This window comes from Cetorhinus maximus, chromosome 8 (assembly GCF_964194155.1).
Source record: "Cetorhinus maximus chromosome 8, sCetMax3.hap1.1, whole genome shotgun sequence".
Lineage (NCBI taxonomy): Eukaryota > Metazoa > Chordata > Chondrichthyes > Lamniformes > Cetorhinidae > Cetorhinus > Cetorhinus maximus.
Window position 1 is genome coordinate 133,457,113 of NC_135886.1, and position 24,265 is coordinate 133,481,377.

The 24,265-nt window shown below is 45.5% G+C and overlaps 1 protein-coding gene across 7 annotated transcripts in view; it reads right to left on the reverse strand.

Moving 5' to 3' along the window:
- LOC144684002 (mitogen-activated protein kinase kinase kinase kinase 4) overlaps positions 1–24,265 on the reverse strand; it is a 287,637-nt gene that overhangs the window by 21,701 nt on the left and 241,671 nt on the right. For all 7 annotated transcript variants that reach the window (XM_078547672.1, XM_078547671.1, XM_078547670.1 and 4 more), the window contains 2 exons: positions 18,559–18,693; positions 3,086–3,186 (listed from right to left, as the gene is read on the reverse strand). In XM_078547672.1, the coding sequence (XP_078403798.1) occupies positions 3,086–3,186; positions 18,559–18,693 (236 nt within the window). The remainder of the gene's footprint in view (positions 1–3,085; positions 3,187–18,558; positions 18,694–24,265) is intronic.

Here is a 24,265-nt window from a genome sequence, read left to right on the forward strand (position 1 = left end):
CCCACTTCTGACCTTATGATGGAAGGAAGGTCATTGATGAAGCAGCTGAAGATGGTTGGGCCGAGTACACTACCCTGAGGAACTCCTGCAGTGATGCCCTGGAGCTGAGATGGTTGACCTCCTGGCATGCCATCCTGCACTCTTCATTGAACCAGGGTTGATCTGCTGGCTTGGTGGTAATGGTAGAGTGTGGGATATACCTGACCATGAGGTTACAGATTGTGTTTGAGTATAACTATGCTGCCGCTGATGACCCACAGCGCCTCATGGATGCCCAGTCTTGAGTTGTCAGATCTGTTCAAAATCTATCCCATTTAGCATGGTGGTAGTGCCACACAATATGATGGAGGGTATCCTCAATGTGAAGGCGGGACTTCGTTTCCACAATGACTGTGCGGTGGTTACTCCTACCGATATGGTCATAGATAGCTGCATCTGTGGCAGGCAGGTTGGTGAGGATGAGGTCAAGTATGTTTTTCCCTCTCGTTGGTTTCCTCACCACCTGCTGCAGACCCAGTCTAGCAGCGATGTCATTTAGGACTTGGCTGGCTCAGTGCTGCTGAATCACTCTTGGTGTTGGACATTGAAGTCCCCCACCCAGAGTACATTCTGCACCCTTGCCACCCTCAGTGCTTCCTCCAAGTGGTGTTCAACATGAAGAAGCATTGATTCATCAGCTGAGGGAGGTTGGTACGTGATAATCAGCAGGAGGTTTCTTTGTCCATGTTTTGCCTGATGCCATGAGAAATCATGGAGCCAGGAGTCAAATTTGAGGACTCCCAGGGCAACTCTCTCCTGACTGTATATCACTGTGCTACCACCTCTGCTGGTGGGACAGGACATACCCAGGGATGGTGATGGTGGAGTCTGGGACATTATGTGTAAGATATGATTCGTGAGGATGACTATGTCAGGCTGCTGCTTGACTAGTCTGTGAGATAGCTCTCCCAATTTTGGCACTAGCCAAATGTTAGTAAGGGTCGACAGGGCTGCCATTGCCATTGTTATTTCTGGTGCCTAGGTCAATGCCAGGTGGTCCGTCCAGTTTCATTCCTTTTTTTGTAACTTTGTAGTCGTTTGTTACAACTGAGTGGCTTGCTAAGCCATTTCAGAGGGCATTTAAGAGTCAACCACATTGTTGTGGGTCTGGAGTCACATGTAGGCCAGACCAGGTAAGGACAACAGATTTCCTTCCCTGAAGGGCAATAGTGAACCAGATGGGTTTTTACAACAAGCGACAATGGTTTCATGGTCAGCATTAGACTTTTAAATTCCAGATTTTTATTGAATTCAAATTCCACCATCTGCCGTGGTGGGATTCAAACCCTGGTCCCCAGGACATTACCCCGGGTCTCTGGAATACCAATCCAGCAACAATATCACTATGCCATCACCTAGCATGCAGCACACCTCCAATCAAGAGTTTTTATTTGAAGGAGCCACACACTCAAAAGTATTTATCTTTGATAAAAGGAAAAAAAAAACATCTGGTGACACTAAGGAAATGTTTGCACTGGGATTTCCATACTTCACAGAAATGAATCTTTATCCTGGGCTGTAACTGATTCATTCTTGGATTAATTGATGTTTGTTCATTGAGACATACGTAACTCACCACGGTCGTGGACCCCAGCGGTTGCTATTTGCAGTGACGTTGCAAATGCTTTGTCTTTGAAGCTTTCTTCTGGGATAAAGGTCGAGGTTGGTAGCTTTTTGTATGAAGGGATATGGAGATATAAAGTGGGATTTTGCTTCTGAGGTGCAGTTCAGCCATGATTTATTGGAATGGGCACAAGGGGTTAAATAGCCTACCCTGTTCCTTACATTCCCAAGTTGTTAAACACCAAGAGATGATGTCGCAAATACTAAGCAGGTCGATCAGTGTCTGTAAAGAGGAAAAGCAGGTCATCGCTCTTGAGTGCAGACCATTGCTCTGTCCAAAATCTGGAACAAAGGTTTATAGCTCTGGTGAAGGGCTAGAATTTGCCTTTTCTCTCTACGGATACTAACTGACCTCCTGTGTGCTTCCAGTGTTTTCTTATTTTAATTCCAGGATGTCGACATGTGTCATTTATTCGTATTTTTAATTGTATTCACTTCAAAGTGGTTGAAGGGAAACTTTCTGGTCATGTTGGAGCCTTATTCTTATGAAGAGACTTGGATTTACAGATAAGATACATTAGCTTCATCGTGCTTGTTTTAATGCTATTTTGTTTGAATTTGGATGAACATAGATATTGTTTTAAAGATTTCAAGGTCACCTCTGTATTCGTATTCTGTTCCACTTCTCAGCAGCCAACTGCCACTGTTAACCTAAATAAACCAGGGAATTAATTGACTCAAATTGGGACATTTCTAAACCAATATATTCCAGGATCCTGGGCAGCTAAAAATGGAACACCAAGGGACGAAAGTGAACGGCGTGTTGAATAAGTAGGTCATGAACATATGACATGTGGCTGGGAGAGAATGTTAAGTAAGATGGGTTTTATATGGAAAATGTTTACAGCAGCGTTTCATCATTAATGCAATTTGCCATAAAAATAAACCCTGAATTTCTTCCAAGTATGTGCATTCACCCGCTAAAGTCACAATATGTCTCAGTACGTACAACTGCTAGATTCCCAGGCAAGTCACTGTGAGGAAGACCAGGGGTAAACAGACACCAACAATTTCAGGCACATATTCGTAGTTGACGTGACATCCCCAGCACTCCCAGGTTTATCATCACCGACCCACGGGTAGGTTACCTCTCAAGTTTTATTGGCCAATTGATGCAGATTGATGCTGCTGTTGCTTGATGAAGCCAAGGAGTTGACGAGTCCCAGGCCTGTATTATTGCTTCTCCAAGTTAGTAACTGGGATTCCTGGGTGAGTGACTTGCTGTAACCTGCTTTGCTCCAGCAATTTACGTGCAGTGAATCCTGAGCATGAATCTGCAGTTTGCTTTTCCAAGTAATACAGTGCCATGTCAACCTAGTGCACCCATCTTAACTCTTAGGAGACTGGAAATCTTTGGAAATTGTACTGGTTAATCCTTCACAGTTGCATTAACTGCAAATAGTTTCCACATGAAGTATCTTACCTTAAACGCCATAAATTTGTGGTATGGTTTTGGAGCCCATGCATAGACCTCAACAGAATTCTTCAGAGCAATCACCAAGAATTTTATCCTTTCGTACTTGACTGTTAAAAAAGGACCAAACCAGTTAGTGCAGTCGTCAGTCATTTTGGAATCAAGATTATCTGATACATCAAGATGTTGCAGAAATTAGGTCACATTATAATCATTGATAGTCAGAACAGATTTAATCATACTGTTCAGAAGCAAGCAGGCCCCTAGCTTGAGCAGTTCAGTTTAGATTTGCATCCAACAAGACTGAGTTTGAATCCAGCCTTTAGAACCATAGAAAAGTTATAGCACAGAAGGAGGCTATTCAGCCCATCTTGTCCATGCCAGCCCGAGGACACCCAGGTGCCCTTTCTAATCCCGCCTTCCTGCACCCAGCCCATAGCCCTGCAGCTTACAGCACTTTAGGTGCAGATCCAGGTACTTTTTAAAAGAGTTTAGAGTTTCTGCCTCTACCACCAACTTGGGCAGCGAATTCCAGATACCCACTACCCTCTGCATAAAATAGTTCTTCCTCATGTCCCCCCTACACCTTCTGCCACTTATCTTGAATCTATGTCCCCTGGTTCTAGAATTTTCCACCAAGGGAAACAATTTTATCCTGTCCAGTCTATCTATTCCCCTCATAATTTTGTACACCTCAATCAAGTCACCTCTCAGCCTTCTTTGTCCTAAGGAAAATAACCCCAACCTATCCAATCTCTCCTCATAGCTACACTTTTCTAACCCTGGCAACATTCTTGTAAACCTCCTCTGCACTCTCTCCAGAGCTATTACGTCCTTCCTGTGATGTGGTGACCAGAGCTGCACACAATACTCCACTTGTGGCCTCACCAGTGTTTTATACAATTCCAACATTATATCCTTACTTTTATATTCTATACCTCTGCCAATGAAGGAGAGAATTCTATATGCCTTCTTTACAACCTTGTCTACTTGAACTGCTGCCTTCAGGGACCTGTGTACTTGTACGCTAAGATGTCTCACTTCATCTACCCCTCTTAGTATATTCCCATTTATTGTGTAATCCCTGTAACTGTTTGACCTCCCTAAATGTATGACCTCACACTTCTCTATGTTAAAATTCATCTGCCACTTTACCGCCCACTCCACCAACCCATCTATATCGTTTTGGAGATTATGGCTATCCTCTACACTATCCACCACTCGGCCAATCTTTGTGTCATCTGCAAATTTCCCAATCGTGCCCCCCATGTTCACGTCCAAATCGTTAATGTACAACACAAACAGCAAGGGTTCCAACACCGAGCCCTGTGGAACACCACTTGAGACAACTTTCCATTCGCAAGGGCATCCATCGACCTTTGTTGCCATTTGACGCTAAGCACTTGTATGGCCAATTCCGTGGTCAGTCACAAACAAATTTCTCAAAGGGGCCTGAAACAGGTGCTATGGGCACCAGTTTGTGCACCTTGAAAGTCCAATAATGACCAGCCGATCCAAAATGGTGGGTGGCACATTTCCAATGCAGAGTGAATGTTTCATATTGGACCCCTGTATTGATTGGATTTCTCAGCCATTATCTGTCAGCTCACTGATACACACACAGGTATCTGCCATTATCATGGCAGCTTTTCCCATTGCTGTCATTACATGTTTCAAAGAGATTTTAAACCTTCTTCTTTGTTGTAAGGGTGGCCGAATTGCTACTATTAATGATAGAGTTGATCTACAGACACTTCTTGGGTGGAAACATTAAGTTTATTTACGAAATACTCAGCAGCAACTACACGTGTGCTTTCAACTCCAACTCCATCTCTACTTTGACTGTTGAGTTAGCCCTCGCTACTCTCCTATTGGTTACTACAGATCACGTGATCTTCCTTAACAAGTATTATTCTTAAAGGTACATTACACACTAAACAAAACAATAATTACTACGTTCTCAATTGTAAACCACTTTAGAATGCCCAAGATAAAAGCAAAAAACTGCGGATGCTGGAAATCCAAAACAAAAACAAAAATACCTGGAAAAACTCAGCAGGTCTGGCAGCATCTGCGGAGAGGGATACAGTTAACGTTTCGAGTCCGAATGACCCTTCAACAGAACTAAGTAAAAGTAGAAGAGAGGTGAAATATAAGCTGATTTAAGGAAGCTTATATTTAAACAAGCTTATATTTCACCGCTCTTCTATTTTTACTGAGTTCTGTTGAAGGGTCATTCGGACTCGAAACGTTAACTGTGTTCCTCTCTGCAGATGCTGCCAGACTTGCTGAGTTTTTCCAGGTATTTTTGTTTCTGTTTTCGAATGCCCAAGGCCTGTACACCTCCGCACAAGAACTTGATGACAAAAGATCATCTTAATTTCAATTCCATACTCATTATTTATTTAAAGTTACAAGAACACTGTGAACTAGAAAGTGCAGCAAAAATTAGTCACAGATAATAAATTGCTTCATGTTTTCAGTAGAGACTATTCACCAGAACTGGCTAAATAGGCTCTGAATATCATCAGCACTTATGATTTTCTTTTCATCTCCTCAGTACTAAACTTAGAGTGACCCACTTCAGGCCTGAAGCTGAGTGAGTCTACATTTTAGTTTTACCTATCAGGCATACTGGCTCGGAGTTTGCTATGGGTGGTGAAGGACGTTGAGTTTGCCACAAGAACATAAGAAATAGGAGTGGAGGTAGACCACATGTTCTATCGAGCCTGCTCTGCCATTCAACAAGATCTTGCCTGATCTTGGGTTTCAACTCCGCTTTCCCGCCTGCTCCCCATATCCCTTAATTCTCTGAGAGACCAAAGATTTGTCTAGCCCAGCCTTAAATGTATTCACTGCTGGAGCATTCACAACCCTCTGGGGTGGAGAATTCCAAAGATTCACAACCCTTTGAGTGATTAAGTGATTTCTCCTCATCTCAGTGCTGAATGATCGGCCCCTTATCCTCAGACTGTGCCCCCATGTTTTAGATTCCCCGACCAGTGGTAAGGATTTTTCTGTGTCTACCCTTCAGGGGTCAATAACCTTCGCTGTGCCGGCTCCAACGCAAGTCTATCCTTTCTTAAACGCGGAGACCAAAACTGCACCCAGTATTCCAGATGTGGCCTTACCAAAACCAAACCAGAAACCTGTATGGGGTTTTGATGAGACCATACCTGGAAACGGTGTGCAGTTTAGGTCTTCGGATGCTGCATTTTATGGAGGGAGGTGGACCGCTCGCAGCCCTTGGAAGGAAAGTCGGCTGGAAGCTGACGTGACTGGATCAAGCCCTGACAGCCATAACACTTTGGGGCGGGCTAAATTGGGTTGAGCTCTTCTCTGGGAGGAAGTCCCGCCCTCAGGAACTGCTGGCCAATCGGACTGACTGGCAGCTCTAGTAGTCATGGCAACTGCCAGAGCTCAGTCGTGGGCTATGCTAAAAACAGGTTAAAGCTTTGGTGTGAACTCACCTGGAGTATTGTGTACAGTTTTAGTCACCTTACCTAAGGAAGGATACACTTGCCTTTGGAGGCAGTTCGACAAAAGTTCACCGTACCGATTCCTGGGATGGGGGGGTGGGGGATTGTCCTATGAGGAAAGATCGAGGAGACTGGGCCAGTGTTCTCTGGAGTTCAGAAGAATGAGAGGTGATCTCATTGAAACATACAAAATTCTTACAGGGCTTGACAGAGTAGATGAATGAAGGACTGGCTGGCGAATTTAGGGCCAGGAGGCCCAGTCTCAGAATAAGGGATGGGCCACTTAGGACTGAGATGCAGAGGAATTTTTCCACTCAGAGGGTGGTGAATCTTTGGAATTCTCTACCCCAGAGGGCTGTGGAGGCGCAGTCACTGAGTATGTTCAAGACAGAGATCGATAGATTTCTACACATAAAGACATCAACGGTAGAAGGATAGTGCAGGAAAATGGCATTGAGGAAGAAGATCAGCCCTGATCAAGTTGAATGGCAGAGCAGGCTCAAGGGGCCGAATGGCCTCCCCCTGCTCCTATTTCCTAGGCTTCTGAAACATGCCCAGCAAAAGCACTTTAAATTCAGCCCCATATCTAAGAAAGGATATAATTTGGGTCAGAGGCAGTACAGCGAAGGTTTGTCCTATGATAAGAGGCCGAATAAATTAGGCCTAAACCCAATCATTTCAGACTGAGATGAGGAGAAATTTCTTCACTGAGGGTGCTGTAAATCTGTTGAATTGTCTACTCCAGACGATGTGGATGCTCTATCATTGATGATATTTAAGGTTGAGACAGAAAAATCTTTTGCCTCTCAAGGGATCAAAGGACATAAGAATGTAAGAAAGAAATAGGAGCTATAGGCCATATGGTCCCTCAAGTTTACTCTGCCAATCAATATGATCCTGGCTGATCTGATGGAAATAGCCAATCTTTGGGATTTTCACAGTGGCCCCCCCTTCATTGGCCTGGAGGCAGGTTCCTTGTCCAATTAAGGGCGAAAGGTGGGCTCTTGAAGCTGGAGGGACAATCAGAGGACCTCCAGCTTGAGATGAGCAGTTGGTTGCCGTAGAGGGTAAGTAACTGAGAGGGTGCATCAGCGTGGAAGTGCTCTCAGTAAACCTTTTAAAAGTTTAAATTAAAAACAGAAAGAGCAGCCAGGCCATGCGGAGGGAGGGGAGGGGAGGGGAGAATTCCCACTACAGAGCAGCCTTTGGCTGTGCCACACTCAGACTGGCAGGGAGGATCTGCCGGCCTAGACCCTGGCCTGTCACTGGGTGCCCGCCTCCAGGCAGTTAAACTGCCCTCGTCACACCGGGAAACCAGAGGCAGACTGGAAATTCCCGGTTGGCCTCCTTTCACTTGAGTTAACAAGGCTCTTAATGAGCCTAATTGTCTATGAGCTTTGTGGGAGGAGGTAGCATTGCTAGCCTTGAACACACGTTGGCAAAAATGGCCAGCGCTGGGAATGGGGTTGTGAAACTGTCACGCCAGCTGGCGCCAATATTTTCACAGCCCATCCACCTCCATTCCCGGCCACTTGGGGCCTGAAAATTCAGGCCTTTATATCCTCCCAACAATTTGCTTTCCCAACTATCTTTTGTATCATCTGCAAATTGAGCTACCATTCACTCGATCCTTTCATCCAAGTCATTAATATGGACTGTAAATAGTCGAGGGCCCGGCACTGATACCTGTGGCAACTCATTAGTTACAGTTAACCAACCTCAAAATGAGACAATTGCCCTGACTCGCTGTTACCAGCTGGTTAGCCAATTCTCTATTCATGCTAATATTTTACCCCCAACACCATGAGGTCTTAAATAAAAACAGAAAAGGCTGGGAAGACTCAGCAGGTCTGGCAGCATCTGTGGAGAGAGAAACAGAGTTAAAGTTTCAAGTCCGTATGACTCTTCTTCAGAGCTAAAAAGAGTCATGAAGACCCAAAACGTTAACTCTGTCTCTCTCTGCGCAGATGCTGCCAGACCTGCTGAGTTCTTCCAGCATTTTCTATTTTTATTTCAGATTTCCAGCATCTGCAGTATTTTGCTTTTAACCATGAGATCTTAACTTGTGTAGTAATCTATTATGTGGCCCCTCATCAAATTTCATTTGGAAATCCAAGTACGCTACATCTACTGATCCACCTTTTATCCATCCTTCTTGTTACATCCTCAGAGAATTCTAATAAATTTGTCCAGCCCAATTTCTCTTTCACAAAGCCATGTTGACTCTGCCTGACTTTATATTATAATTTGCTAAATGTCCTGCTGCTACCACCTGGATTCCAACCAGTGCATCCATCTCAGCAGCCACACCCTTTAAGACCCTTGGGATGTCGACCATTAAATCCAAAGGTCTTGTCGGCCTTTAATCCCATTAGTTTTTCTAATACTTTTCCTCTCATGATAGTGATTGTTTTAAGTGCCTCCCTCCCTTCTGATCCGATTGTGACATTTTTAATGTCTTCTACAATGAAGACAGACACAAAATGTTTCTTTTAAGTCTCTGACATTTCCTTGTTTCCCATTATTAAATCCCTAGTCTCGTCCTCCAAGGAGCCACCATTAACTTTAGTTACTCTCCACCTTTTTAACTACTTGTCAAAGCACTTACTGTCTTGTTTTTTTAAGTCTTACTACTTTACTCTGCTTTTTTTAGTCATTATTTGCTGGTTTCTGCCATTTTCCCAATCTTCTGGTCTACTGCGAATCTTTCAATTTAATACCACCCTTAACTTCCTTAGTTGGCCGCAGATTATTCACCCTTCTTATGGAGTCTTTCTTTTTTAATAGGTTATGGGCTGAATTCTCCAGTCGGCGAGCGGGGGCAGGGCCCACTCGCCGACGCGTAAATTGACGCGCGGTGACATCGGGCGGGCATCTCGATATCACCGCACATCGTTTAGATTTTCAGTTCGGCGGGCACGCAGCTGACACGGCTGTGTGCCCGCCGAACTGTCAAAGGCCCATTAAGGCCATTTAAAACATAAATGACTCAATTAAATGAGCTGCCTGTCCAACCTTAAGGTTGGCGGTGGGGGGGGGGCAGGCGAAGAAGCCCAGGCGGCCTTCGCGTTTTTCATGAAACCTCATCCACGGGCAGGACGAGGTTTCATGAAGTGTTGTAAAATCTAATAAAAATTTTTTACATTCATTCTTTGACATGTCCCGGCTCATGTGACAGTGTCGCATGAGGGGACGTGTTTTAAGAGGTTTTTTTTCTCCTTTATTTAAATTTACCCATGTCAAACTAATCTCCTCAGGGAGATTTCTGTGCTCTTCCACGCGCATGCACAGCGCTTCCAGGCGAGCACCGTGATGGGCGGACCTTAATTGGCAGCGCGGCACTGATCGGGGGCGCCGATTGGGTTGACTCCTGCCCCTGCCCACCCCTGCACAACCCCCCCCACCCCCGCCCGACAGGGGGAAAATTTTTCCCTATATCTTTGTTGAAAATTATGAAATATCTCCTTAAATGACTCATCTGCCAGCTAATGGCCTCCTGCACCATGATACTGTTGCCAGTTTTCTCATTCTCCCTGCAGTCCTTGCTCTTGTCCATATAGGCTGCAAGAGCCTCATGCCTGTTGGACAAGTGTAAGGGCTGAGGTTCCTTCATCGTAACCTCTGAATCCTCATGTCTGCCTCAATTGTCCCTGGCCACAGACCATGGCCAGGATTTGCCCCCCTCGGTGATTTGGGGGGGCGGGGCCCGCTCGCCGAGGGGAAAATGACGCGGGATGACTTCAGGGAGGAATCCCCGACGTCATCCCGGTCCCTTTAAATCTTAAGGAAGGCCGGCGGGCAGTGAAATCAGCTGTCCGCCGGCCGACCTGTCAATGGCCAGTTAAGGCCATTGACAGACTCATTAAGATAGTTAAATGCCCTGCCCGGCCGACCTTAAGGCTGGCAGGCAGGCCAGGAGCCCCAGCGGCCTGTAGATTATTAATGAAACTTCATCCACCGGCGGGATGAAGTTTCATTACCGTTTTGTAAAAATTTAATAAATTTTATTGAGTTTGTTATCAACATGTCCCATCTCGTGTGACATTGTCACATGAGGGGAACATGTTAATAATTTTAAAATGTCTCTATTTTTTGACTTTACTTAACTTTCACTAAACTCTCTGAGACAGGACTTTGCCTCAGAGAGCAGTGCGCACTTTGACAGTCGGGGATCCCCTCTCCCCCCGGAACAGGAAGTGAATAGCGCTTCCTGTCGGGCAGGTCGCTGGGCCGCCCGCCCACTCAAAATGGCGGCAGGCCGCGTTTCGGCAGCGGGGTTCGGCGGCCTGCCCGCCGCCGAGCCGGTGGGGCCCGCCCGCCAGCCAAGGGCTAAATTCTGCCCCATATCTGAAGTACTTAACCTAATAATCATGACTGTCTCCTGAAAAAGTGTACTCAGTTGAATTTCTCCCTTCCTGGTGTGTTGCAGTATCCAAAGCTTGGACTCCAGCTCATCCACTCTGAGTCAATGTTCCTTGGGCTGCAGATACTTATTGTTGATGTAGTTGTTGTGGATCACAGTGGTGTCCATCAGCTCTCACATGCTACAGCTGCAACACATCACACACCCTGCCATCTCTATTGCATTTTATTTAACTCAGTAAAGCTTTCAAGTTCAGAAATTCCCCTTACCTGTCCATTTATGCTTTTTAATCTATGCGATAACTTTTGTTAAATTTATTAAATTCAGCGATATGCTTTTGGTGTTTACTGTAGCTTAGCCCACAGCGTTAAAGGCAAGGTGGACGGGGATTCAAATTGCACTGGGATTCTTCGCTCTTCATGTGCTCTGTAGGTACAGAGGAAGAGCGTCACTTTTCCATGGTTTCCACGGGTCTTCCAGCAACGTTATGATGGAGGATTGGGAAGTACCCGCAGAAACTTTCCCGATATTGCTTTCCCCTCTCTCACTATGAGCAACACCAGAGCAGGTACGCCAGCCCGTCCAAAAATGGCATGTTTTTTATTGCCTGTACTGTCCTGAAAATCGCATTTTGGAATGCGAGAGGAGAGTCAGTCGGGAGATTGAAAACAGCGCGAGGGGAGAGTCAGTCGGGAGATTGAAAACAGCGCGAGAGGAGAGGTGATTGGGAGATTGAAAACAGCGCGAGAGGAGAGGTGATTGGGAGATTGAAAACAGCGCGAGGGGAGAGTCAGTCAGGAGATTGAGAACAGCGCGAGAGGAGAGGTGATTGGGAGATTGAAAACAGCGCGAGAGGGGAGGTGATTGGGAGATTGAAAACAGCGCGAGAGGAGAGGTGATTGGGAGATTGAAAACAGCGCGAGAGGAGAGGTGATTGGGAGATTGAAAACAGCGCGAGAAGAGAGGTGATTGGGAGATTGAAAACAGCGCGAGGGGAGAGTCAGTCGGGAGATTGAAAACAGCGCGAGAGGAGAGGTGATTGGGAGATTGAAAACAGCGCGAGGGGAGAGTCAGTCAGGAGATTGAAAACAGCGCGAGAGGAGAGGTGATTGGGAGATTGAAAATAAAAGGAGGGGAAGCTGAAGAGGAGCGGCCAGTGTGTGAGCGGCCAGTGTGTGAGTAGCCCAGTGAAGGAGAGGAGCTTTGAGGCTTTGGCTCGAGAGGCTTCGGCGAGCAGAGGCTGAGGACGAGCTTGCTCCCAGTGAGGTAAGGCCGGGTAAGTTCCTTTAATTAAATTAGGAGTAGGTAATGGAGGCAGCAGTTAGGGCAGTCGAGTGCTCCGAATGCAGCATGTGGGAAGTCATGGACAGCACAATTGTCCCTGGTGACTACACCTGCAAAAGGTGCATCCAGCTGCAGCTCCTGAGAAGCCGAGTTAGGGAGCTGGAGCTGGAGCTGGATGAACTTCGGATCATACGGGAGGCAGAGGCAGTAATAGACAGGAGTTTCAGGGAGACAGTCACCCCTAAAAGTCAGGAGGCAGGCAGCTGGGTGACTGTCAGGAGAGGGAAGGGGAATAGGCAGAAAGAGCAGAGCACCCCTGTGGCCGTTCCCATCAACAATAGGTATACCGTTTTGGATACTGTTGGTGGGGACGACCTACCAGGGACAAGTTGTAGTGGTCGCGTCTCTGACACTGAGACTGGACCCTCAGCTCAGAAAGGAGGGAGGGAAAAGAGGAGAGCAGTAGTGATAGGGGATTCGATAGTTAGGGGGACAGATAGGAGGTTCTGTGGCAGAGATCAAGAATCCTGGATGGTCTGTTGCCTCCCTGGTGCCAGGGTCCACGATATCTCGGATCGAGTTCTCAGTATTCTCAGGAGGGAGGGTGAGCAGCCAGATGTCGTGGTCCATGTAGGGAACAATGACGTGGATAGGAAGGAGGAGGAGGTCCTGCAAAGAGAGTTTAGGGAGTTAGGTGCAAAGTTGAAGGACAGGACCTCCAGGGTTACGATCTCAGGAGTGCTACCCATGCCACGTGCTAGTGAGGCTAGAAATAGGAGGATAATGTAGCTAAATACGTGGCTAAGGAGATGGTGTAGGAGGGAGGGCTTCATGTTTCCGGACAATTGGGCTCTGTTCCAGGGAAGGTGGGACCTGTTCCGACGGGACGGTTTGCACCTGAACTGGAGGGGGACTAACATCCTTGCGGGTAGGTTTTCTAGTGCTGCTCCGGGGGGTTTAAACTAGATTTGCAGGGGGAGGGGAACCAGAGTGTTCGAGCAGATAGTGAGGTGGAGGAGGATAAAGGTCAAGCGAGGAATGCATGTATAGACAGAAATCAAAGGTTTGTACGTGATAGAAATGTTCTCAGGTGCATCTATTTCAATGCAAGGAGTATTGTCGGAAAGGCAGATGAGCTTAGGGCGTGGATTGGCACGTGGGATTATGACATTATTGCCATTAGTGAGACTTGGTTGCAGGAGGGGCAGGACTGGCAGTTCAATGTTCCGGGGTTCCGTTGTTTCAGACGTGATAGAGGGGGAGGGATGAAAGGGGGAGGAGTGGCATTACTAGTCAGGGAAAATATCACAGCTGTGCATAAGCAGGACAGCCCGGAGGGCTCGTCTACAGAGGCCACATGGGTGGAGCTGAGGAATGGGAAAGGTGTGACCACACTAATAGGGTTGTATTATAGACCGCTCAATAGTCAAAGAGAATTGGAGGAGCAAATCTGTAGAGGGATAGCAGACCGATGTAAGAAACAGAAAGTTGTGATAGTAGGAGATTTTAACTTTCCACATATTGACTGGGACTCCCATACTGTAAAAGGGCTGGATGGCTTGGAGTTTGTCAAATGTGTTCAGGAAAGTTTTCTAAATCAACATATAGAGGTACCAATGAGAGAGGATGCAATACTTGATCTCCTATTAGGGAACCAGACAGGTCAGGTGACAGAAGTATGTGTAGGCGAACATTTTGGGTCCAGTGACCACAATGTCATTAGTTTTAAGCTAATTATGGATAAGGATAGGTCTGGTCCTCGAGTTGAGATTCTAAATTGGAGAAAGGCCAATCTTGTGGAAATGAGAAAGGATCCAGGAAGAGTGGATTGGGATAAGTTGTTTTCTGGCAAGGATGTGTTCAGTAAGTGGAAGGCATTCAAGGGCAAAATTTTGAGAGTGCAGAGTTTGCATGTTCCTGTCAGGATTAAAGGCAAAGTTAACAGGCATAGGGAACCTTGGTTTTCAAGGGATATTGGCGATCTGGTTAAGAAGAAGAGAGAGATGTATAGCAGGTATAGGCAACAAGGAGCAAATGAAGTACTTATAGCGTATAGAAAATGTAAGAAAATACTAAAGAAGGAAATCAGGAAGGCAAAAAGAAGACATGAGGTTGCTTTGGCAGATAATGTGAAGGTAAACCTGAAAGGTTTCTACAAGTATATTAAGAGTAAAAGGATAGTAAGTGACACAATTGGTCCCCTTGAAGATCAGAGTGGTCATCTATGTGTGCAGCCTCACGAGATGGGGGAGATCTTAAACAGTTTTTGTGCATCAGTATTTACTCAGGAAACTGGCATAGTGTATAAGGAAGGAAGGGAAACAAGCAGTAGTGTCATGGAACATACAGAGATTAAAGAGGAGGAGGTGCTTGCTGCCTTACAGCAAATAAAGGTAGATAAATCCCCTGGGCCTGACATGATATTCCCTCGGACCTTGAGGGAGACTGTGTAGAAATTGCAGGGGCCCTGGCAGAAATATTTAAAATGTCCTTAGCCACGGGTGAGGTGCCGGAGGATTGGAGGGTAGCTCATGTTGTTCCGTTGTTTAAAAAAGACTCCAAAAGTAAACCAGGTAATTACAGGCCAGTGAGCCTGACATCAGTAGTAGGTAAATTATTGGAAGCTGTTCTGAGACATCGGATATACAATTATTTGGACAGCCAAGGGCTGATTAAGGATAGTCAGCATGGCTTTGTGCGTGGTAGGTCATGTTTAACGAACCTTGTAGAGTTTTTCGAGGAGGTTACCAAGAAAGTAGATGAAGGAAAGGCTGTGCATGTTGTCTGCATGGACTTTAGTAAGGCCTTTGACAAGGTCCCACATGGGAGGTTAGTTCAGAAGGTTCAGACACTTAGTATCCATGGAGAGGTTGTAAACTGGATTCGAAATTGGCTGTGTGGGAGAAGACAGAGAGTGGTAGTGGATGATTGCTTCTCAGACTGGAGGTCTGTGACTAGTGGTGTGCCTCAGGGATCTGTGCTGGGACCATTGTTGTTTGTTGTCTATATCAATGATTTGGATGATAATGTGGTAAATTGGATCAGCAAGTTTGCTGATGACACTAAGATTGGAGGCATTGTGGACAGCGAGGAAGGCTTTCAAAGCTTGCAGAGGGATCTGGACCAACTGGAAAAATGGGCCAGAAAATGGCAGATGGAATTTAATGCAGAAAAGTGTGAGGTGTTGCATTTTGGAAGGACAAACCAAGGTAGGACATACACAGTAAATGGTAGGCCACTGAGGAGTGCGGAGGAACAAAGGGATCTGGGAGTTCAGATACATAATTCCCTGAAAGTGGCATCACAGGTAGACAAGGTTGTAAAGAAAGCTTTTGGCATACTGGCCTTCATAAATCAAAGTATTGAGTATAGGAGTTGGGATGTTATGGTGAGGTTGTATAAGACATTGATGAGGCCAACTTTGGAGTATTGTGTGCAGTTCTGGTCGCCTAACTACAGGAAGGATATCAGTAAGATTGAAAGAGTGCAGAGAAGATTTACTAGGATGTTGCCGGGTCTTCAGGAGTTGAGTTACAGGGAAAGATTAAACAGGTTAGGACTTTATTCCTTGGAGCGTAGAAGAATGAGGGGAGATTTGATAGAAGTTTACAAAATTATGAGGGGTATAGACAGAGTAAATGCGAGTAGGCTCTTTCCACTTAGATTAGGAGAGATAAACACGAGAGGACATGGCTTTAGGGTGAAAGGGGAAAGGTTTAGGGGGAACATTAGGGGGAACTTCTGCACTCAGAGAGTGGTGGGAGTGTGGAACGAGCTACCATCTGACGTGGTAAATGTGAGCTCACTCTTAAGTTTTAAGAATAAATTGGATAGATACATGGATGGGAGAGGTCTGGAGGGTTATGGACTGGGTGCAGGTCAATGGGATTAGCGGAATAATATTTCGGCACAGACTAGAAGGGCCGAATGGCCTGTTTTTCTGTGCTGTAGTGTTCTATGGTTCTAATGCATACATTTTCAGGAAGTCTTTTGAGCTGGAAAATCAGATGTTTGAAGGTGGCCATTTCCAAGGAGGACCACTGACTAAAGCTGGACCTCTTCTGTAAGAAGATGCTTGTGAGATCTCACCTTCAGTGCCTACTCTTAACACTTACTGATCACCCTACTTTATACACCTGATCATCCTTCATTAATCATTTAGTAATCACATTTCGTTTTTCCTTTACTGGCCACTGGCTTCTTTATAGATTTGTTGCTCGTCTATAATAGGAAGAGTTATACCTTTGGTCTCACTCAGGTCACAAATGGCCTGTTCCAATTACTTGGTGAATTTCAGTAGTGAGGTAAACCCCACATTCTTAATTTAACTTAAGACATTTAGCTACCCTGCATTAGCTTGCGGTTCATAAATTCAGAGGAAGTTATGTCGCCACATTTACCTGGTTGTTTATTAGTAAGTCTCCAAGTAAATTAAATCATACCTTAAGGACACAGACAAGAAATTATGAGTGAATATGCTCAGATTTCGAACCTCACATGATTTAGAAGTAGGGCAGTAACACTGCGCAGCCAATTCTGAAGCTCGTGCCTTCTGTCCCGCGAGGCTGTGGAGACTGCCAAAACTCCCTTATAATCTCCAGAAGTGTATCTCAGCAAATTAAAAAAAAATAATGAAGACTAAACAGGGCTTCTGTCGTGAATTACCAGCCCAATTTATTTCACTGGACAAAAATGGTTCACAGAAACAATTCACAGCCAAATACTGCTTATCTGCTCACGTCTTTCCAATCCCTGCAGGGGATATGAGGGATTTACTGGCAGTTTTGATTCAATGAAGCACAACAGTGAAATATGAATCAATTGGTTTATAAACTATGCCCCTGCATCAAGGATGAAAAAAATTCCAAAAAAGGTTCGAGATGAGACCAAATCAGGAAGGCTCAGAGGTGACAGGGGGTTTTCTTTAGAACACTGGTTGAAGTGTTGATAACATTGACATGTTATCATACAGGCTCAAATCCACAGCAAATTAAAAGCTCACAATTCAGATGCAGCCGGCAACACTGCTGAAGAGTTTGCGGCTGTCTTGCTCGTCTTCATTCAATGTGGCGACAACTTAGACTTAGGCTGTCGCAGTAGCAGCGGCGTTGACATAAAGAAGTTCTGATTTACACCTACATTGAAATGTTGCTGCGCAAATCCAGAATCAAGACCCAGCCTTACTTTAGAGTGGAATCTGAATCCACTTCACGCTGGATCAGAATCGTGTAGCATAAAGCAAAGCCGTTCATCGTGTTTTTAAACCAGCCCTCGGAAAGAGCTAAAAAGCAAAAAAAAACTGCGGATGCTGGAAATCCAAAACAAAAATAAAAATACCTGGAAAAACTCAGCAGGTCTGGCAGCATCTGCGGAGAGGAACACAGTTAACGTTTCGAGTCCGTACGACTCTTCAACAGAACTAAGTAAAAAGCTGTCTGGGACTTAGACTGACAAAAGAGCCAAAGATGACATGAGGAAAAACTTCTATTCCAAATAAGATTCCAAACCCTGGAACTCCCCTTCCTAACAGCACTGTGGGTGTACCTACACCACATGGATTGCAGGGGTTCGAGAAGGCGGCAGCTCACCACCACCTTCTCAAGGGCAACCAGGGATGGGCAATAAATGCTGGCCCAGCCAGCGAAGCCCACATCCTGTGAATTAATAATAAAAAAAAAGTGAATGGTTATGATTTGGATTGCACTGCCTGACAAGATAGTGGAGGCAAATTTAACTGTAGCTTTCTAATAAGCACCTGAGGGGAAAAATTTGCAAGGCTACGGGGAAAGAGCGGGGAAACAGGACTAAACAAATTGCTCTTGCAAAGAACCATCACAATGGGTCAACAGGCCTGCTTCTGTGTTGTAAACATTCTATAATTCATCTCACCACCTCCCCCACCCAAGTCGTTTTGCATAGCTCTGCAAAATCTTCCTTCATAAGTATTTACTCCATTCCCTTTTGAAAGAATCTGCTCCCATCATTCATCCAGACATTTCAGTCCAGATCATAAAACTTGCTGTGTTAGGAATGCTCTTATACGAACTTTCCCATAACCTTGTATCATAAAAGTCAGGTACTACCACATACTGAGGTGAATACGGTGGAGTGGAATGAAAAATCAGATTAAAATGTAGTGATATTGATCTTTGGTTGAATTAAGTATTACAAATGTAGAAGTTTTGTACAGTGAACCCATTTCCATCGGAAGAGGCCAGCAATGGTTATAGAGATTCACTTAGCATGATTGGTATTTCTAGGGGTGGGATGGGCCACATATATCATTAAAGCAGAAAAGACAACAACCCAAGACGTTTTAGACCAGTAAAAAGATCTTCAGAGAACACAACACCTACCGACTTTATAGTGCACACAGCCTTCCAAATCTCCAACCGAGACCCAGCCTTGCTTTTTTTCCACTTCAGGATCATTGTGTAAGATTTTGTTCCTAAGCCACGACAAGTAGTAAACTCGCAGCTTGTTCTTTTTTCCTGTGGGGGTGGAACAGCATAACAATGAACACTCATGGCCCTGAGGCTGACCTGCATCTTACACGTGGAGTAACATGCCATATTCAAAATGGGATTCATTGCTGACAGACTCCTGTCTGTGCATCACCGGGGAAACGCATGTGGAGGGAGGTGATCAGCCCCGTTACATACTGCAAAGTGATCACCAACGGTAGGCTAGTGAGGCAACCTTCATGAAGATCTTCCAGGTGTATTTTTTTTTGACAGTGTCTCCAGGGGTAACACTCTTGGGGCTTCTTTTTGTGAGTGGCAGCCATCATGAAGCCAGGAATGAAGGTCGTTAGAAAACTAAGGCACAAATTGCACCATTTACACTACAATCATGGTGATGGTGTGTTACAGAGTCTGAGTTGCTGTGGCAACATGCACTTTTACATGCATGTTGTAGCCTGGAGCTATGGGTAGTAGAGGCTCCAATGTTCTTCCCATCGCATGGGCTGGCCAGCAATCTCTCCCGCTCTTCCTGCCTGCCACTGGTGTGCGTTAGAAGAAGTTGCAGACAGATACAAACCTATTTGGCCACGTGGTGAATGCATCTTCCACAACCATCAAGTCCTAGGGTGGGGACTCAAACCCAGAGCTTCTCGCTCAGAGGCAGGGACCTCCAAACGTGACAGAGATAGCGCTGAGGAAACCATGCCACAGTGTAACTTGAGCAGATGTTACAGTAACAAGAGGTGAGGCTTCCACTCCTGTTTGTTCATGGGCTTCAAATCTATCTATTGACTATTGTAAATTATTGACTATCCTATCCCATTTATACGTTCCCCACATTGGTTGGAAAGCAGCATCCAATCTTGTAATCTCAGTATTAATGTCATTCAACTCTGTGTTTTTATAGGGCTGAGGCCAGGAATTAACACCTAACCAAAAGGCTGTCTTCACGTTTGCGTTGACAAATCTGCCCTGTAATCATGTGACCAAAATTGTAACTTAGATTTGAGCTGAGGAAAATTACACATCGGGGGGAGCTCGGTAAACACGGGAGGGAGAAAGGAATGGAAGGTTATGCTGACAGGTCAGATGAAGAGGTGTGGGGGGTGGGGGGGAGATTCGAGTGGAGCATAAACACTGGCCTGAACCAGTTGGGCTGACCGGCCTATTACTGCGCTGTAAATTCAATGTGCTTTGGTTTTTGGTGGGTGAGGGACGCGGAATGGAAAACGTGTGGTCTGCTCGGTCCTGCCTTCTCGGCGCAACCGATCAAACACTGGGACGGCTCCGTTAGTGGCTGCCCTGAGGGGAGGAGGCCAATCAGTGATGCCAAGGGGTGGCTCTGCACCCAATCGGGTATCTAGGCTGGGGCGTCATGTGGGGTTTCTCCCCACATTTTCTGTTTTTATTTCAGCTTGGCTAAAGGGGTAAGTTTTAAGACAGAGTGAGATGGAAAAGCTGTGAGGCTGAGGGAGCAAAATTCCAGAATTTAGGCACAGCCATAGGACAAAAGATGTTAGTGATGCAGAAGATAAAATTCCCCTACAGATTTTTTCTTTCCTCTTGTAATTCATGCCAGTATATTTTTACAGTGCCTGAAATTGTCCAAATTTTACAGCCTCCTCCAGTCATAAGCCCAAGCTGACGTGAGTATAACGCAAGAAACATTCTTCGGTCTTCCAACGTTTGGCCTCCTCCATGTCATTTCTTCCCCCCCACCCCCACCTACTTCACCCTGGGTGACGAAGCTTTTAATCATGTCACCCTTACTCTCCAAAAATCCTCCCTTGCCCCTCTTTTCCTTGTTACTCTCCTCGCCACTGATTTTTCAACTCCCATGGGGGCCTTTGCCTCATGTTCTCTATGGATCAATAGCCCCAGTAACGCTGCCATTACACAACGGTATCGTCCAATGAGGAGGAATAGAAGCAAAGAGATGACCAAAATCAACCTCAGAGAGATCAGATTTGAGAATGCATTTAGCAACGGAGAGAGAGAGAGAGAGAGAGAGAGAGGCAACAGCAAAATGCCAAAAAATCTGCAGACGCTGGAAATCAGAAAGAGAAAATTCTGGAAAATTCGGTTGGTGAGCTGGCACCTGAATGGACAAGTTAGTGCTTCACCTGTGAAGATCCACAATTGAATCACTAACCTGTCCACTTTCAACTAACCAACCAAGTTCCCACTGAGTCTCCGACCTCTAAATCTTAACATAGTTCTGGTCTGAGCTAAATGGCAGGCCTAACAGAGGCAATACACACTCTGATCCCAACTATCACCATGAATTCATCTGCCAGCATTCATTTCCTACTTGTGCCTTATCACAGTGACTAACAGCTGCTACACAGTAAGGCACATTGGTCTGCAGCCACGATGCTCTATAAGGGATGAACAGTAATCGTTACGCTCGATGGGAATTTGCACTTGTAACCTTGGTGTTCTGTTTGGTTATTCCTTATTTGATGGTTTTGCAGCGTCTAAGCCCAGTGGTTTGCAGCCCCACCTGCTGGTCAGAATGCAGTGGTGCCGATATAGTGGAAACCACAGTTTCTATCTCTAATCACAGCTTCTTCGTGATGAATACGAACTAGGGCGCACTAGAAACAACGACAAAAAAAACAACATTCCCCGGATTATTCTTAACTTTTAGATTTTGCCTTTTATGTATTTTTTTTTTTTTAAAAGAGAGACATTTTATATGAAAAGGAATTCCACTCAGAAAGGATGAGCTGATGACATGTTCCTGCAGAGACGCACATAATAACTGACTCAGCGGAGGCAGTAAACACCCTCTGTTAGATCCAGCCTTGAGAAGGGCACCTGCCACAGACCTGGAAAATTTGGGAGCGTGAGTCAAGTCCTGGGGAGTGATTCTTGTTAAAACTGAAGTCTAGTTAACTGGATGAGGTAATACTTTGAACCAGAGTGAAAGAAAGGATTAAAAAAAAAAGGGGGACTTAGGAGAGATGCTGCAGAATTTGGCAAGGTTCGGCCAGCACATTCTCGAGTGCGAACCTGCGACGCAGCGACTTTTCCGGACTTGTATCCTATCAGCCAAGTATATTTGTGGTTAATAAGAACAGAAAATGCTGGAAAAATTCAGCAAGTCTGGCAGCATCTGTGGAGATAGAAACAGAGTTAACGTTTCGAGTCCGTGTGACTCTTCTTGTGGTTAGTCGTTTGGTAACAGAGAACTTGAACTTTGCTGGAAACAGAGACCTTTGTGTTGAAGCTTTTCGTCTTGCACTCATCAGGACAATTCACAAGAAAATGCCATTGTCAGTGGAAACAGCATTTCTATACTGAAGGAGAAGAGAGTGCTAGCTGATTGGCAAGTGGAGTCTGACTGGTAGAGGCGTTGCCATGGAGAATGCTCCATTTAATGGCTATCACTTATCTTGTTTAGCTGAAACAGGTGCAATGTGTGTACATGTTCTTTCTGTCTGCAAAGAACAGGGCCCTGTGGATTAATATATGTAGCTTCTAGCACACGCAAATGTGCCAAACTACAAGCCCGACTGATAATCTTAAATTAGTTCTCAGCGTAATTCTTAGTACTGGGGATTATTTAGCAAATGTTGGTCAAGCATGGAATCACATCTAATGTTGGCCTGAATGTTCCCGTCGGCGATTTGGGGGTGGGGCCTGCTCGCCGACGGGAAAGTGACGCGGGATGACTTCGGGAGGAACCCCCAATGTCATCCCAGTCCCTTTAAATTTTTAGGAAGGCAGGCGGACAGTGAAATCAATTGTCCGCCCGCCGACCTGTCACTGGCCAATTGAGGCCATTGACAGGATAATTAAGATAATTAAAGACCTGCCTGGCTAAGCTTAAGGCTGGCGGGCAGGCCAGGAGCCCCAGCGGGCTTCTGATAATACATGAAACCTCATCCACTGGCGGGATGAGGTTTCATGTCTGTTTTTAAAAACTTTAATACATTTTATGTGATATTTATTCACATGTCCCATCTCGTGTGACATTGTCACATGAGGGGGACATGTTAATAATTTTTAAATGTTTCTATTTTTAAAGTATTCTGGACTGTCACTGATCTCCCTGATGTGCATGAAGGAGCGCACTTTGACAGCTGGGGATTCCCTCCCCCGCCCCTGCACAGGAAGTGCATAACGCTTCCTGTTGGGGATGCCGCTGGGCGGGCCTTAATTGGCCCACCCACTCAAAATGGCGGCGGGCCCTGTTTCGGCGGCGGGGGTCGGCCGTCCGCCTGCCACCAAACCGGTGGGGCCCGCACGCCATCCGAGGGCTAAATTCTGCCCTGTGTTTGGGTTTTTCAAGCACGGGCTGGTTGGGTAGGATCTGTACCTCACCCATTGCGAACAGCAGAAGGGACATGCTGTTTGAAACGATCTGCCAGTCTTTGGGACGTATGGCCTACATACCTAACATTGCCCTGGCACAGAAACCCGTATAGCACATTATTCATTTGTGTCATAGGCAGAACATCTTTTTGGCTTGGCAGCAGCGTGCTGTTAGTGGCGAATACCACTTGCCAGTGGGCAAGTTGTTGGTTGTGTTGCTCCATCCGTGTATTCAAATCTTTTGAGGGCCATTAATTTTTGAGGACCGGGTGTGTGCTGGTGCAGTAAATGCTTATAAGGAGGGGAGGAAAGAACAGGATCAATAAAACAAAATAAGCGTGAGCCTCAGCTCCCACTTGCCTGCCATTTTAAATCTCCATCCCACTCCCATTCTGACCTCCCTGTCCTTGGTCTGCCAAACTGTTCCAGTGAAGCTCAGGGAACAGTACCTCGCTTTCAATTAGTTATTTGTACAGCGTTCTTGACTGAAAATTGAATTCAGCAATTTCAGATCATAATTTCTGCCCCAATAGACAGCAGGTACTGGAAATAACTCGTTTGTTCATTTGAATCCCCCCTGCTTTCCACCCTATCACAGACCTTCCCTTTTGACCTTTTCCCCTCTCCCTTTCTCAGCCTCTGGACTCGCTTTCAAACCCGTTACATCTCTAACTCATTGCAGTTCTGGTGAAGGATCATCGACCCGAAAGGTGAACCCTGTTTCTCTCTCCGGTGATGCTGCCTGTGGCACTCGCAGCATTTTGTGTTCATAATATCAGCCAAACCAGGTTTGTTTCATGTGGCTCTTGTTGCTCAGTGACACAGCTTGCATGAGCAAAGGCCTAGAGAGCAGGAGATGGCACGAGGACGAGGGCAGCAGGCGCTGCAATCTGGAAGAAGGGGAACGACCAAGAAAGGGAGTGATGAAAATATGGATAAAAGTAAATTCGTAAAATTACGCAAAAGGTGCAGCATTTTTGTTTTGTAGGGTGATAGCAAGGGGGAAAGAAAATTACAAGCAAATATAAAGAAATGAAAAGAAACAGGAAGTCTGGCATTTACACTGCCCCATTCCCAACCTCAGGATATCCTGAAGCATTACACAGCCAATGAAGTATTTCTGAAACGTATTTACTAACATCGGGAAGAAAATCAATAAAAATTTAGCAGGCGAAAAGAGAAAGACAATTGAATTCAAGGAAAACAAAATGGACTAGGCAAGTTCTATACGCAAAGGGAAATGAAAGATGGGTAAACAGATGAGTTGGTCAATTAAGCA